General features: G+C 55.3%; 2 protein-coding genes and 1 pseudogene across 4 annotated transcripts; 1 reads left to right on the top strand and 2 right to left on the bottom strand.

The window, feature by feature from the left end:
* Positions 1 to 248: 248 nt before the first annotated feature.
* On the bottom strand, positions 249 to 6,363 carry Thap3 (THAP domain containing 3). Of its 2 annotated transcripts, none has more exons than XM_046424515.2 (5): positions 6,231 to 6,363; positions 4,968 to 5,160; positions 1,805 to 1,867; positions 1,324 to 1,428; positions 249 to 1,005 (listed from the first exon to the last, which is right to left on the bottom strand). In XM_046424515.2, exons 1-5 carry the CDS (start codon positions 6,302 to 6,304, stop codon positions 721 to 723), a joined length of 720 nt encoding a protein of 239 aa, XP_046280471.1. In that variant the 5' UTR covers positions 6,305 to 6,363; the 3' UTR covers positions 249 to 720. The 2 variants fall into 2 exon arrangements, with proteins under 2 accessions (XP_046280471.1, XP_046280470.1); XM_046424514.2 differs by having other exon boundaries at positions 1,324 to 1,542.
* Positions 1,494 to 3,479, top strand: LOC124079355 (eukaryotic translation initiation factor 1-like; annotated as a pseudogene).
* Positions 6,364 to 7,367: 1,004 nt separating the features above from the next.
* On the bottom strand, positions 7,368 to 15,129 carry Phf13 (PHD finger protein 13). 2 transcript variants are annotated; one of them, XR_006847218.2, is made up of 5 exons: positions 14,751 to 15,129; positions 12,961 to 13,062; positions 10,854 to 11,388; positions 9,420 to 10,232; positions 7,368 to 7,949 (listed from the first exon to the last, which is right to left on the bottom strand). XR_006847218.2 is itself a non-coding variant. In XM_046424680.2 (4 exons), the coding sequence occupies exons 1-4, from the start codon at positions 14,787 to 14,789 to the stop codon at positions 10,006 to 10,008; spliced, it is 903 nt and encodes a 300-aa protein (XP_046280636.1). In that variant the 5' UTR covers positions 14,790 to 15,129; the 3' UTR covers positions 8,782 to 10,005. The 2 variants fall into 2 exon arrangements, 1 of the variants encoding a protein (XP_046280636.1); XM_046424680.2 differs by lacking the exon at positions 7,368 to 7,949 and having other exon boundaries at positions 8,782 to 10,232.
* Between the last annotated feature and the right edge of the window lie 105 nt (positions 15,130 to 15,234).

The following is a 15,234-nucleotide window of genomic DNA, read 5'->3' on the forward strand; positions in this document are numbered from 1 at the left end:
CTTCACTGTTGAGCCACGTTTTACACCACAGCTTACCTTTCCCTTGCCTTGAAGATGTGGTTCTGTTTTCTACATCAAACACTGGCCTCCAGTTAGGAAGTCAGCTCAGCTAGGGTATCACAGCTTTTCTTTGTAGTCACAGGTAGGCACGCCCAGCCTATTCTTTAATGGGAAACAGGAAGTTGGTCCTCTTAGCAGCAGGGAAAGACAAGATAGCAGGAGAAAAAATGAAATGAAGGAGAGAACACTGCATGTGGAAAGACACTTTATTCTGGTGTTCACCAGCACCAGGTGGAAAGGAGGCACTTCTCCCAGCTTCCGCCTCCGATCAGGTCAGGCCCACTGTCCAGGATGACAGAGGGGACCCACTCACAGGTCACAGCCATCGCTCTCTCTGCATGGGGGCGGGAGGGCCCCACAGGCTGTCCCTAAAGGAGGTGCACTGGCAGAGAGGGTTCCCCCCCTCTGGGAGTGCCTGTGACACTGTCGGGTCAGTTCTTCAAGCTGGGGTTCCAACCATGCTTGCACAGAAACCAGACTCACCCTGGCACTTTGGTGCCCCAGCAGGTGTGGCTCTGGCTCACATGCGTCCCAGCCCCTGCTCCCCCGGCAGAGGCCTCTCAGTAGACCAGGTGGCCCCTTCCTCAATATCAGCAGCAAACCCAACTGTCCATGACCAGAGCCCCCAAATCACTGCCTGCCCTGGGTGCTGTTTCCAGCTCAGCTCCGCTGCTCCGGCCGTGGCCTGGCCTGGGGTCCCTGCTGACCCCCTCTGTGTGTGCGGAGGCGGCTGGACATCCTCTGCATCACCAGCCTCTGGGCCTTCAAGCGCTTTCTGAGCTTTTCGTTTTCTTTCAAAGTGAAGAAGAGTTTTTTTTTCAGGGCATCTAAGTCCAAAAGGGCATAGCTGTGGTCAGAAGCCTGCATGGGGAGGGCCCTCTTCAGCCCAGCGGGGCTGGCTGGCCAGCCAGGAGCCTCTGCTGCTTCTGATCCCTGTGGCAAAACCTAAGGACAGAGTTGAGCAAGAGCCATGAGCTGCCCAGATTGTCCCCAGCAGGAAGACTATCCCAGTTGGGGCCACCGGTGACCCATCGCCAGTCCAGTTCTGCTCCGGCCCTGCCAACAGGGCCCTGCCACTGCTCTGCTGATACACAGTGTACCTAAGTCCTGCTGGTCACCTTTACTGGGAAGCTCTAAAATCAAGGCCACTGATCCTGCTCCTCTCATTCTCTTATTAGGGGGGGACAAGGTTCAATGTGTAGCAAAATGAGCTGCCAAGATCAACTGACCACACGCTGCCTTCTGTGGGGACCCATGTCTTACCTGCTGCAGGGGGCCTTCAGTGTTTGGGGGCAGCTGCAGCTCTTCCAGCGCAATGTCCATGCTCTTCCTTGGGCCGTCCTCCTCGGCCCCTGCCTCAGGGCAGACCTGGGAACGGCAGGCAGGATGGCGAGGCAGGGAGACACCAGACACCACAGCTGCCACCATCCGTCCCTGAGCAATCCCTGCATAAGCAGCTACAGCCAGGGATGGCCACAGGGCCTGCACAACAGTAGAAACAACCTGCCTCTTATGCCACAAACCTGAGACCAGGGCACCAGACGTGGAACCCCCCAAGGTCTCTCACGCTGAACAGAATGAGGGATGGCTCTCCCTTCACAAGAAATGAAGTGACCCAGACTCTAGCTGTGAGGAAATGGAACAAACCCCTGCAGGCCAGCCAGCCATATTAAGAAGCTGCTGCCCACACCGTAGACCCCACAGCGTCACTGAGATGAGCAAAGAACAGCCAGCACAAACTCACCTTCTCTCCCTGAGAGCCGGCATCTCCTCTCTCCCTGGCTCGGTTTGTGTTCTCCCTCACAGGCTGCAAGACAGGACACAGCAGGTGCAGCCAAGGCATGATGAGATCCCCATCACTAAGGTCCCTTGGAGCCAGGCCTTGGGCTCCTGTGACCCCAGTGTTCAGCCTGATGCGGGGCATACCCAACCACTCTTGCTCAGCCTGTGCTCCCTTTCTCCAAAGATGTTCCCAAGTCATGGTCCGGAGGCCCCTGAACAGGGCCCTGTAGAGCCAGGACTTAACAATACACACGTGTTGCCCCAGGGCTGCCATCTGGCCATCAGTAGATGTTTGCCTTGTGACAGCACACAATGGAAAGCCTGGCACCACAGACACAATCTGCAGTCCCTGCTCAGCGGATGTGCCCGCAGGAACCATAACCAGTTTCTCTTCACCAATCTGATGTGGGCACCAAGCACAGCAAAAGCACACATATCCTCCTGGCCAGCTGTGTAACTGACCTCTTACTCCTGGGGCAAACATTCCACACATGTGTGTGAACATGATAAAACGACTCCACCTCTTAACAAGCATGCACTGAGCAGCCCCCTGGGTGCGGGTATACGGCACTGAGCCTATCCCTGCCGTCATGGTCCTTTCATGGTTCAGTGGGTGTACACACTAGGAAGACCAAGGGCAAGAAAGGGGTACTATGGAGAGCCAGAGGGACAGAACAGACCTGGAGATGAAGCAGCAAGGGCGGGGGTGGCAGGGAGGCCTCTTGTGAAGGGCAGAGCCAGGGCAAGCTTCCCACTCCTGAGCTCAGGCCCATCACTCGCTCCCAGTACCAGCCAGCCTAGGGGCCTGCTGTTTGCCCCACACCACTTTGCCCTCCAGCTTCAAGCAGGTGCACCCTAGGGGCCCCCACACACTGGCCTTGGCACACCTAAGGTTTAGGAGTCAACTCGGTCTCCATGGCTGCCATATCCAGCTATTGTGAACTCCCTCCCAAGCAGAACCTGAACTTCCTGTCCCCACCAAGACATGTCTACCTTCATGTCCCACGGGAATGTCAAACTCCACCTGCACAAAATCAAATTCAAGCCACCGCCAAGGACTTAGCAGCCTCACCCTCGAGCCCCTCGCTTCCAGATGTTCTATCCCCGCTGCCCACCTTCCCCTAGCAGTTTCCACGGAGGAAGAGGAATAGTAGCCTATGTCCGTTACCCAGGACCTCTGTTCTAGCGACCCCTTAGCTGATGCAAGTAAGGGTGGTGACCTGCTTCTTGCTGGCCCCGAGGGTTATATCCATATGAGAAATCAACACAGACAGCAGGAAGACCCTAACCACTGTCCAAGGGATCGATGGTGACGACAATAAAAAACTAGTGGAGGTGTTGAAGAAGAAATTGGCCTGCAATGGTACTGTCCACTGAGCATCCAGAAGATGCAGAAGTAATTCAGCTGCTGGGTGACCAGCGCAAGAACATGTGCCAGTTCCTGGTAGAGACTGGACCAAGGGCGATCAGCTGAAGGTTTTAACTGTTTGTGGCTCACTGAAGCTCAAGTGAGGATTTCCCTGCCATGAGTCCCTTGTCTCAAGTTCAAAAACCTCACAGCTTATAAAATTTAACCATTTGAGATCTGCTTGTAACTTGTAGTCGTGTAACTCCTTCATGCATACACTGAAAACAGCCATGCCAAAAAAACCCAGGGAGTCCAGGAACCACCTGCTCCAGGGGCCAGCAAGCTCTGCCCTCCCGAGCTCCCTCCCTGCCCACCAGCACCACGAGGTGCACCACACTGCCCTCGTCACTCACAGCTCTGCTCACTGGCCTCCAGAGGAACTTCTGCCAGGCCACAGGTAGCCTTCCAAAGCCATGACCCTCCCACTGCTACGGACTGAATGTTTGGTTACCCCCCAAATTCACATGTCGAGACCCTAACCCCCAGTGTGATGGCCTTTGGAAGCACTAGAGTCGATGAGGTTATGAGGGTGGGTCCAGATGATGGCACTAGTGACCTCATTAGAGCAAAAGGGAAACCTACTCTCTGCTGTTTGCCAATGTGAGGATACAGAACGGAGAAAGCCATCCACAACCAGAAGCAGGTCCTCCTCAGGACCTGGGCATACTGGCACCCTGGTCTTGGACTTGCAGCCTCCAGAACTCTGAGAAAGAAATGCTGCCTTTCAAGCCACCCAGGCTAGGTCCTCTGCTATAGCAACCTGAGCTGGCTAGGACATCCTAAAACCCCATAGCTTGTCATGCTCCCATCCTCTAGGCCCAGCTCCTCTCCCCAGCTTCTGGGACCCTCCAAAAACTGTTCCCAACTCTGACCAAATTTTTTTGACTGCCAGGCTCTGCCCACTGTCCCTGAGTCCCCTCTACTGCTCCCCCTGCAACACCATTCCATTCCCCTGGCCCAGCTCCTCTCCCTCACATCACTGCAGGCCCAGCAGTTCGTGGCATAGCACACAGTAGGACCACACAGTGGTGCACGCTGCACAGTCCTGGTGCTACTAAGACAAAGAGCACTGTGCCTGTCTGCAGCACCAAACCTGCTGCCTCAAGGGGAAGGAAGATCTTCCCTGCATGGTCCCCAACCCAAGGAAACCCAGGCAGAGCAAGAGGCAAATGACCAAACTCAGCCAGTCAGCTGCTCCAACAACAACTGTGGTGAAGAGGCTGGGTTTGTTTTTAAGAGACAGGCTATGCTGTCCAGGCCGGCCTCGAACTCCTGGGCCCAAGCAATCCTCTAGCCAGAGTACTCTGCAGGTGCACACCATGCCCAGCGTTACATGATTTTATTTTTATATTTTTGGTACTGGGATTGAACCCAAGGGCACTCTACCACTCAGCTACATCCCCGCCATTTTTGTTTTTCATGTTGATACAGGGTCTTGCTAAGCTGCCCAGGCTGTTTTCATACTTGTGGTCCTCTGGCCTCAGCTTGGAGTCGCTGGGATTACAGGGGTGCATCAATACACCCCAAACAACTTATTTTAAAGCAAAGATCACAACCAGCAGTGCCAGCCTCTGGGGTCCAGAGCCCTGACAGTACCACCCCCAAATAGTTCTTGACCTTTGCTTTTCCTGCAAATGCTACCTCCGCCCCCAACTGCTGGAGGAACCCATTGGGCTGAATCTGAAGAGACCAAAGGCGGCCACCGGCATGTCCCTACCTGCGTGGAGTCCTGAAAGGCAAACACTGTCGGCACAGCATTGTGCTTCAGGTTTTTGCGGTTTCCAAATGCACTGAAGCATTCGGGTCTGAAGTGCTCGGAGCAGATGACCGTGTGCTGCTTAGGCTTGAAGCCAGCCCGGCCGATGTTCAACACCCACTCCTTCAGCAGCTCAGGCCGGCTGAATGGGAACCTGAGGTGCAGACAGAGGTGAGAGGTCTGGCAAAGCTGAGTTCAGCACTACTGCAGGGTACTTTATTGTACAGCTTTGGAAATTCATAATCTCACTTTGTTAGATCACATCTAATTTCTGGAAGCTTCTGGCATGGCTGTTAACAGCATTCTTAATGGAAACCTGAGAGGATAAACATGGTCAAAGAGCCCAAATGAGGGGCTGGGACTGAAGCTCAGTAGTAGAGCACTTGCCCAGCACATGTGAGGAGACAGGAGACAGGTCTCTTGCAAACTGTCCAGAGCAGAGTATTTGTTGGAGGGTGGGGGTGGGAGTTGGTGCCACCCAGATGCCCTTCAATTGTAGGGCAGATGAACTCTGGTATATACATCTGATGGAATACCATACTGCAAAGAAAAGGAATGGACAGCTTCTGCACATGGCAAAGGATGACTCTGAAACAATCCTGAGCCAAAGACAGAAAAAATACATGCTGCGATTCCATTTCTGTAAAGTTCAAAACCGGCCCAATCAATTCATTCTGATAGAAGGCAGGACTTTCCCAAGGGCAGATGGGAGGAGGACGACTGGAAAGGGGTGCAGCAGCTCATTCAGCAGGCTTCACTAGGTGAAAACAGGTCTGTGTACGATACATCAATAGAAACATTAAACAGTGCCATGGCCAGAGAGCACAGGCCGTCGACCCTCTAGAGACGCTGCAGGGCGGAGCCCTAGAGGAGTGCTCTCCTGGGCAGGGGCCCCTGGCGTGCTGGAAAAGGGGTCCTGGGCTGCAGCACCCCTTCAAGTGCCCGCCATCCTCCCATGACCGCGCGGTCCCTGCCCGCCGCCCGGCCCCGAGGGTTCCCATCCCTGCTAGCCAAAGACGGGTCGGGAGCCGGCGGGGCAGGAGCGCAGCGACCCGCCGCGGCCCTCCGGGGGGTCCCAGCGCAGGCGGCCCTCTGTGGGGGTCCCCGGCGCAGGCAGAGCGGGCGCGGCCCCTCCTGGTCCGCCCCTCCCCGCGGCCGTGACGGCCCCGCCGGCGCCCCTGGCCTGCGAGCCCGCCCGGCTCCCGCGCCCCGCCCGGCCCTCACCGGTGGAAGGTGAGCTGCTTCCTGCGGTTGCTGTAGCGGTTGCAGCACTGCCGGGCCGCGCACGACTTGGGCATCTCGGAGCCGGGCCCGTCGCCCCCAACAAAGATGGCGGCGGGGCTGCGGGGCGCGGGGCGGGGCCGGCGGCGCGGGGCGGGGCCGCGGGCGGGGCGGGGCTGCAGGCCACCGCGGGCCAAGGCCCGCCCAGCCCGGCCCGGCGCTGCTCCTGCTGTCCCCAGGAGCGGACGGGCTCTGGGCCGCCAGGTCGAGGAGCCCCCGGCCCCAGCTGGCCAAGCCCTAGGCCTCCGAGGCTCTCGCCCGCCGACAGCCTGGACGCTAGGACCAGACGAGCCCAGTGCGCCCGGCTGTGCGGGTCTCCGTTCAGGAGGTGGTAGGGTTGGGGTCCTGACGTCACTGGAGGGGCCAGCCGGCCAGTGGCTGGCCTGATAGTGCAGACTTGGTACTGGGGATTCCCCAGGATAAAGGGACAAAGTGAGCACCCAGGGGAGGTTCTATCCGGGCTTGCGTAGCCTCCCTGGCGTCCAGCAAGCCAGTCTGACCAAGAAACAGCGAGAAAGCTTTCGAGGGTGCTGGGATGCCTTCCCCTCTGAAGGATTCACTAGTACAGCTATGGAGATGAAAGTGGCGCCCGCTGAGGCCGGAGGATCACAAGTTCCACGCCAATGTGGGCTATTTAGTAACCTAGCAAGTTCTCAAACTAATAAGGGATGGGGATGTGGCTCAGTGACACAGGACCGCCAGGTTCAATACCCAGTGTGTGTTGGGGGTGGGGGGGGGGTGGGGCGGGAGAGTATTAAGGGCTGTGGGCATTTTTTCAAACTGCTAAAATGCCACCTCCACGGAGCTGGGGTTGTGGCTCAGCGGTAGAGCAATCGCCTCGCATGTGCAAGGCCCTGGGTTCGATCCTCAGCACCACATTAAATAAATAAATAAATAAATGTATTGTGTCCAAGTACAACTATAAATAAATAAAAAAAATAAAATAAAAAATAAAATAAAATAAAATGCCAACTCCAGCTTTAATGGGCCAGAATCCCCCTGTAATTCTGGCATGAGGAGGCAGTTAGAAACACTGCATCCTTCAGCACAGAACAAACACCTGAAGCTAGACCAGACCCACAAAGTAGCAATATCTTTATTTACAAAATATACAGTTTCACAGAAACAGCTCGCTTTATACACATAAACTTTATAATTACACAGAACCATGTAAACGATGTTTAGTGTCTGGCCTGGCCAAAGCCCATGAGGGGCCTACTTTGGGGGTGACACCTTTCCCTCCCCTCACTTCATTAGTGATCAACCAGGAGCCCCTAGATTGGTCATGCCTAATTTGCATAAAGAAGCTGATTGCAGCTGCCCAGCTCAATCTATCCCAAAAACCAAGGTTTGTGCCTACCATTGCAGACACCACCCACAGAGAGAGATTTGTTAAAACACAAACAAAATCAAGGAAATAAATTGAGATGAGTATCAAACACGTTCCAGAAGCATCAAACTTTCTAGCACACATTAACCATCACCAGGGTTGGCAGTTCCAGTCTAAAACCACACATATTCTTAAATGCACTTTAAAAAATCTTGTGAGTTGGGGCTGGGGATGTGGCTCAAGCGGTAGCGCGCTCGCCTGGCATGCGTGCGGCCCGGGTTCGATCCTCAGCACCACATAACCACATACAAAGATGTTGTGTCCGCCAATAACTAAAAGAAATAAATATTAAAAAAAAAAAAAAAAAAAAAAAAACACACCTTAGAACTTTGGTTATTCTCATGGTGAAGATAGGGGACAGGCATCATCATGGGGCAGATCTTTGGCAAATTCCTCCCCAACTTGTCCTGGATGTTTGCCCCAGTCAGAGTCAGACAATAGCCTGCGGACAAGGTTTCTCAACCAGCTATTTCTCTGCAGCAGAACTCTCCCTTGGGATCTCCACAGTAAACTGAGTTTGAGAAGCTATTTCTCTCTACTTTCATACTTTAATATAAGCAACAGGACTTTTAAAAACTAAGACAGTTGACTGGACAAGTGTGAAGGATATCAGCACAAAAAAAAAAAAAAAAAAAAAAAAGGCTCTGGTTAGCCAAATAACATTTCAACCCCTTGGTGCTTCAGTGAGTGAACATGGGGAATGGCTGGTGGTGGCCTGGGCATAAATGTGCCACAGAGAAGGAAAACTCCCATCAGGGAGACTGTGGGCCCATCTTGCTTCAAATAATATGCAAATAAATATAACTTGGGTGTTCTTCCCTTTTCATGCCTTACAAGAAACAATGCAATGAGAACGCAGCCACCACTTTACAAAACATTCTTGAGAACATATACTTGAACTGAAGAGTAAGGTCGATTTCAGAGAAAACTGAGGCCTCTTCTCTCCTTGAGCCCCAGAACCACCAGTGTACCAGGTATACTGCCCTTGAGCACAATCTGCAGGGGCTTCAGGGCTTAGTTTCTCCAGATATGGGCTACAAAGGGGCCTCTCCAGTCCAGGACCCCCGCTGGGATCTGAGGAACACATCACAGTTCAACAGTATATTTCTTTCTTTTTTTTTTTTTTTTTTTTTTTTTTGTGGTGCTGGGGATTGAACCCAGGGCCTTGTGCATGCAAGGCAAGCACTCCACCAACTGAGCCATAGCCCCAGCCCTCAATAGTATATTTCTAAAGACCAGTGTTGCTGTACCACTCACTCACTCACCAATGCAGACCAAAAGGACTCAAGTCCTTCTAACCTTGCCCTGGTGGAACCAGCAGGCCAGCCTGTCTCAAAGGGCATACTTAAATCCCCCACAAGAGAGACCTCCTGTTTTTCGGTACCCCATCATTTAAAGGAACACCATTCATGTCCTAGCAATTGCCTAATCTTTAGGTTGCTACTGGAATAAGTAAGAGGAAGAGATTAGAAAACCTAAGCACTCCCCATGCTTGAAAACAGCTTGCCTGGGCCACCTGAGGTGCCTTGTACACCAACTGGAGAGAAAGGAAGGGCACCAGACGAGAAATCGGCCAACACTTTTGGCTGAATCGTGCAAAGACAGGTTTTTCACATCGTGCAAAACAGGAAACCGAGTTATGAATGTGGGCTATCTCACCCCCCAAGCAACCCTTTCCACAGAGCAGTGACCACATATAATCCCTTCAACAAACAGGGGAAACCAAAGAATTACAAGCTCACCTGACACCCCAGAACTCCTCTTGGTGACATCAGAAGACGCCAGCAGCAGCTCCCTGGACTGGCAGGGGCCATGGAAACAGGTGTTGAGTGCAGGCCACAGGGAAGGGGACACTTGGATGGCTGCTGTACAGACACTTACGGTGAGAGACTGACACTCAAGAAGAAACGTACACATATGGCTGTTCGTTTACAGGCTGGGGAAACCGAACATCTCCTCTCCCCAACAGTGGAAGCAGGAATAACAGCTAGCACTTGTTCCAACAGTGGGAATTTGTTAACAATGATAGCAAAAATTCACAACAACCACATACCCTCACTTTCAGCTGAACCAAACCCACCATACTTGGGTGTTTAGTCCACTTCCACTGCAGAGAATACAGCTCTGGCAGCAGCTTTGGCCAACAAAGATTTTATTCGCTCACTGGCTATGTACAGTTTCTACCCCGAACAGCCTGTCCTTTTGCTTAGGCACCTGAATGGCAGGATCTGCCTGTACCAGAGCTGGGAGTTCTGTGCTCAACTGAGGGAGGGCCACAGAGCTCCAATTCCTTCCAGTCCCTCGCCTGGAGTCTCCTCACCAGCGCAGTCAGTCTAGGAACAGCTTCCGGGAACCCATTCGGGAACGGTTGGAACGGCGGATGTCAAACTTGGAGTCCCGGCACTTTTGGCAGACAAACACTTCTGGAACATTGGACTTCCGGATTTTCGCACAGGACAGGTGAATCCAGGTGTGGCACTCATTACACTCTATCATAGGGCGGCCAGCAAATGGCTTCATGCAGAAGCAGGTGACAAGGTCCCAGGAATCATCATCTGGAAGGAAAGAAACACATTTTAAGAGGGGAAAACTTTTTTGGTGATACTGGGAACTGAATCCAGGGGAACTCTGAGCTATGTTCTCAGACCTTCTCATTTTTTATTTTAAAACAAGGTCAAAATTGCTGAGGTTATCCTGGAACTTGTGACCCCCTGCCTCAGTCTCCTGAGGCACTGTGATCCCTTTTGACAGCCACTTTCCCCCAGAAGAACTGCTCGTTTGACAGGCAGAACAGCTGGACATGGCTGCAACCCACTACCCAGCCCACAAAACAAGCCCAACTTCCATACGATGCCATTCTCTCTACAGGAATGTGCAGTAAGTGTATCAGGAGGGCACTCAGTTGTGGAGTGACCGTTTCTACATCTTGAGGTCTGCTGTGGCACCTGGGCTGTTTCAACACTGCTAAGCATCTCTGCCCACCTTCCTGCACTTTCTCCCCCAAGGACAGTGGGCACTCTGCAACCACACTGCAAGGAAGGGCCCAGGTCCTCTGATTGGAAAAGATTACTACTAACACAACATATCTTAAAAAAAAAAAAAAAAAAAGAAGAAGAAGAAAACAACCCCTCTTCTGTCCACCAGCCCACGAGTCTCCACTCTTCTGGGATCACTACCTGAATCCACCATGATGTCCTCATCGTTGCCGGTGCTGTCCTCATCTCGGAACACCACCTGCTTTCCTTGCCGGACAATAGTCCGTTTGCCCTCAGTTTTTATTTCTTTGACCTGATCGGGTGACACAGTGGCACAAGAGCCACTTGAAGGAGTGTCGGAGTCCCAGCCTGAGCAGGGGTCGCTGGGAGCCTGAGGGATATCCTGCAGGGTAGGACTTGTAGGGGACTCCACATATGGATCTGCAGCTTCCAACTTCAGCAGTCCCCCTCTGTATCCCTCCTTCACAGGCACATCACTGTCCCTGCGCTTTCTCTTCTTCTTCTTCTTCAGCTTGTCCGTCTTCTTTCTGTCCAGCAAGAAGTTACTGGGCTTGGCTCGCTGCAAGAGGGTGGGCTGCAGGTGGCTGAAGCAGCGGTCAGACACTGGCAACGGCACAGAGGATGCGATGTCAGTGAAACCAGTGTCCCAGCCATCACTGTCAATGGTGCCAGCAGTGCTGTTGGCAGGGCTGGGGCTGCTCCTCAAAGGGAGCTCCTGAAAAGACAGGCAAAGGAAACAAATTCTGGTTACTGAGTCCCCAGTGACAAGAGCCAGCCCCCAGTAGAGCTTCCCTAGCTCACCCATCACCCAGGTTGGGCCTCCCCTCCAGCAATGAGCAAGCACAACCTCAGCCTTGGTGCTTCTCAGCAGCATACACCAGATTAGTACTTTAACATGAGCCTCTGGTGGAAGAACTGTCTTCCCTTGCTGAACTCTCAGACCCTGCCCCAGAGTGAGCTGACGTTCAAATGCCCAGGGAAAGAGCTGAGGGTGTGGCTCAGTGGTAGAGGCCTTGCCTAGTATATCAGCCCCAAGGGGAAAAATTAAAAATTGAGGAAAGGACTTCTGCAGACACACTCTCATATCCTTTTTTTTTTTTTTTTTAAGGTCTCTCTTTCCATTTGTCCTCCCAAGAGATGTATTTTTTAAATTAAGTGAATTTAAATTAGTTTTGAGAATTTCCTGACAGTCTTAAAGAAACTGAAGACATCCTAGAATATTGCAAAATCAAAGTAAATAATTACCGCCCTGAAGCAGCAAACTCTACAGTTCTTCAGATCATTCAAGCATATTATCTGCAAACAGTGGCAACATAACCCACCTATATAGCCAGTGGAAAGAATAAACCAATTCTATGATTTTGCCTCCTGAAAATACCAGATCCTTTTATTTGTAGCTTAATATAATATGAATGAGGCCCCTGAAGTTTGAGCACCACAGCAGCTCTGTCCCACAATCCTGTCCTTTTCTCCATTTACATAGGATCTGGGGGGATGAGTCTCTGAAGATTTGGTTATGTGCTGTTCACAGCCACCAGGAGGCTGCCTGAGAGACAAGTGTGGACCCTGGGTCCTAGGGCAAGGTATTTCCCTGTCTGCCTCAATGACCTCTCACCCTTAAGGGCCAAAACCAGTGTCCAGTCACTGTAAAGTACTGACAAGAAATTCTTAAGAGCAGACAGATCCCAAATACATTATTTCCAAAAAATTTTGAAAGTTTTAAATCATTTCTATACAAGTCTGTATTTTCTACCACAGCTTTAAGAACGACTTTTCTGCATGGTGGCATACACCTGTAATCTCAGAAGCTCAGGAAGCTGAGGCAGGAGGATCACAAGTTCAAGGCCAGCCTCAACAACTTAGCAAGACTCTAAGCAACTTAGTGAGACCCTGTCTCAAAATAAAAATTTTTAAAAGGACTGGGGATGGGGCTGAGTGGTAGAACGTTTGCTTAGCACATGGGAAGCACTGGGTTCAATCCTCAGCACCACATAAAATAAAGGTATTGTGTTCATCTACAACTTAAAAAAAAGAGGCGAGGGAGGGGGGCTGGGGATGTAGCTTAGTGGTTTAGCACCCTTGGGTTCAATCCCTGGTACCACCCACCCAAAAAAAAAAAAAAAAAAAAAAAAAAATCACTTCACTGGCTGGTCTAAACTCCCAAGAAATGAACTCCTACCAGACCACTGCCTGAGATCACTAGAAGCAAGCCCTTCCAAATGCACTTGGACCAAGTGCTGGGGTGCAACTGCACAGGGAGCCAAACTTCAAATGCCTGCATATTTACCTCCTTTGGGTAAGGGATGTATCCAGCATAGGCCAAGACAAAGGTGCAGAACTTGTTGAAGTCCTCTACAGTCCTGCGCCTCTTGCAACTGGGGGAGTACTCCTGTTAGGGAGAAAACGGAGTGTGAAGGAAAGAAAGGCTTCTAGGTGGGACTGCAGACAGACAAGGAAGCTGAGCTTCTACTGTCAACCACTTAACAAACACACTGCTGGATTTACAGCCTACAAAACAGAAGAGGTAAGTTCAGGTTAAGAAATAAAACAGTTTTCAGAAGAGCCAAAATAGTAAGATTTTATGCCAAGAACACTGAGAATCCGACTAAGAGATAAAAGGTGGCAGGAAAGTCGACCTCTTGGTGCTCATGGGTCATTTTATGACCTTATCTTCTGGTTCCTGCACATATGGGGAGCTCTATGTTTTTTGCTACAGGTTTTCCATTTTGAAAGTAAACCACTGCTACTGCTGTAACTAGAGTGCTGGGACTTGGAAAACCAACGCTTATCCGGCCCTGCTCTCCAGGCTGACCCCTGCCCGGCCAGGGCGGGTGAGGACCAAGTTTCTGTGAGTCAAGAGCCCCCCACAATCCTCAGGGTCGGGTGCAACCCAGACAGGGAACCAGGTACGCTCCGGCTGCACGCCGAAAGGCTGGACCCGGACACGGGCCCCGGGGGACGCGGGGGACGCCCTCCTCGAGAGGAGGGAGCGCTGAGGCGCCCTGGCCTCGGCCTCCCGGTAGCGCGGCACCCTGCCTGCGGCCGGCGGGGCAGGGGCGGCGGGAGCGCGCCCCACAAGCCACTTGTTGAGCGCCCTCCAGCTCCGGGCAGGCCGCCGCCCCCCGCCGGCCCCCGCCTCCCGCCCGAGGCCGCGGCGCGACCGCAAACTCAGGGACAACTTTACTTGGCGGGGGCCTCGCTCGAGCGCTCCGAGCCGGGACGCGAGTGCGGGCGCCGCGCCCTCAGGGGCCGAGGCCGCGCGACCCCGCCGGCGCCTGCCCGGAAGGTGCGGGGCCCAGCCGCGGGGCGGGGGCGCGGAGCCCGCGGGCGGGGGTGCCAGCGCCGGGGGACCGCGAACCGGCGGGCGCCCGGCGCCGCCCCTCCCCCACCGCGGGCGGCGGACCCGCACCGAGGCGGGGGTGCGCGCAGGGGCCGAGGGCGGCCGCGCCGGGGCGGGGCGGGCCCGCGGCGCGGGCGGGCTGGCGGCGGGCCGGGCGGGGGACCCCGCGGGACTCGGCCCCCGAGCACCGGAGGGTGCGGGGGCCGGCGGGCCGCGCGCGGGGCCAGGGGGCGGGGCGCGGCCGGCCGGGAGGGGGCGGCCGGCCGGGAGGGGGCGGCCGGCCGGGAGGGGGCGGCCGGCCGGGAGGGGGCGGCGGGCGGGCGGCGCCGAGCCGGTCTGAGGGGCCCGAGCCCCACCGGGGGGGGGGGGGGGCGGGGGAGGGGCCGCCGCCGCGGGAAGCGGGGCCCGGGCGGCGTCGGCCGCGTCCCGGAGCGGGAGGAGAGGGGCGGGGGCACAGCCGGTCCCGAGGCTATGCGAGGCCAGAGGGGCGTCCTCGGGGCGGGGGTGGGCGCGGCGTCCCGGGAGGGGTGCGGGGCGAACGCGGGCGTCCGAGGCAGGGCCGCCGGGGACGACCCAGCGCGGGCCCAGGCGGGGGGCGGGGGCTGGGCTCCGGGGGTGGCGAGGGAAAGCTGGGGGAGGGGGCCAGCTCGGGCGGCTTCCCGGGGGTCCGCCTGCCCCGAGGGGCGCAGGATCGACGAGAGGAGGCGGGGGGCGATCGGGGCGCAGCCCGCACTCACCTCCGGGTGGAAGGCGGCGGCGCAGGAGTCGGAGTCCATGTTCCGGGTGGGGGGCGGCGGCTGCGGGGGTGCAGAGGCCCGGCCGCGGCCGTGGGGCCACTCGCGGCCGTGGGCTCCGGCGACCGCGCAGGGCGAGGGGGGACCCGGGAGGAGTCGCCCCAGGAGGAGTCGCCCCGGCAGGAGGTGACGGGGGGCTCGGCGTGTCGTGCCCCGGACTAGGTGCTCACGGACTGGCGGCTACACGACCAAGCAGAGTGGGCGATGAAGCTTCCGCGGCCGGGGCGGCGGAGAGGCGGGAGAGGCGCTGCGGGAGGCGGCGGCGGCGGCGGCGAGCGGGAACCCGACCGGCTCCCCGACCTGACGCCCAGTTCGGCTCGTGTCTCGGGAGGGAGGGCGGGAGTGCCGCGAGGCTTGCCGGGAAGTGTAGTCCGGGCGTCGCGGAGGGGGCGTGTCGCTGGCGGCGCGGGGCACTGTGGGAGTCGTA

The sequence above is a fragment of the Marmota monax genome, unplaced genomic scaffold, assembly GCF_021218885.2.
Source record: "Marmota monax isolate L192 unplaced genomic scaffold, Marmota_monax_Labrador192_F-V1.1 WCK01_AAM20220418_F8-fsc00080, whole genome shotgun sequence".
Lineage (NCBI taxonomy): Eukaryota > Metazoa > Chordata > Mammalia > Rodentia > Sciuridae > Marmota > Marmota monax.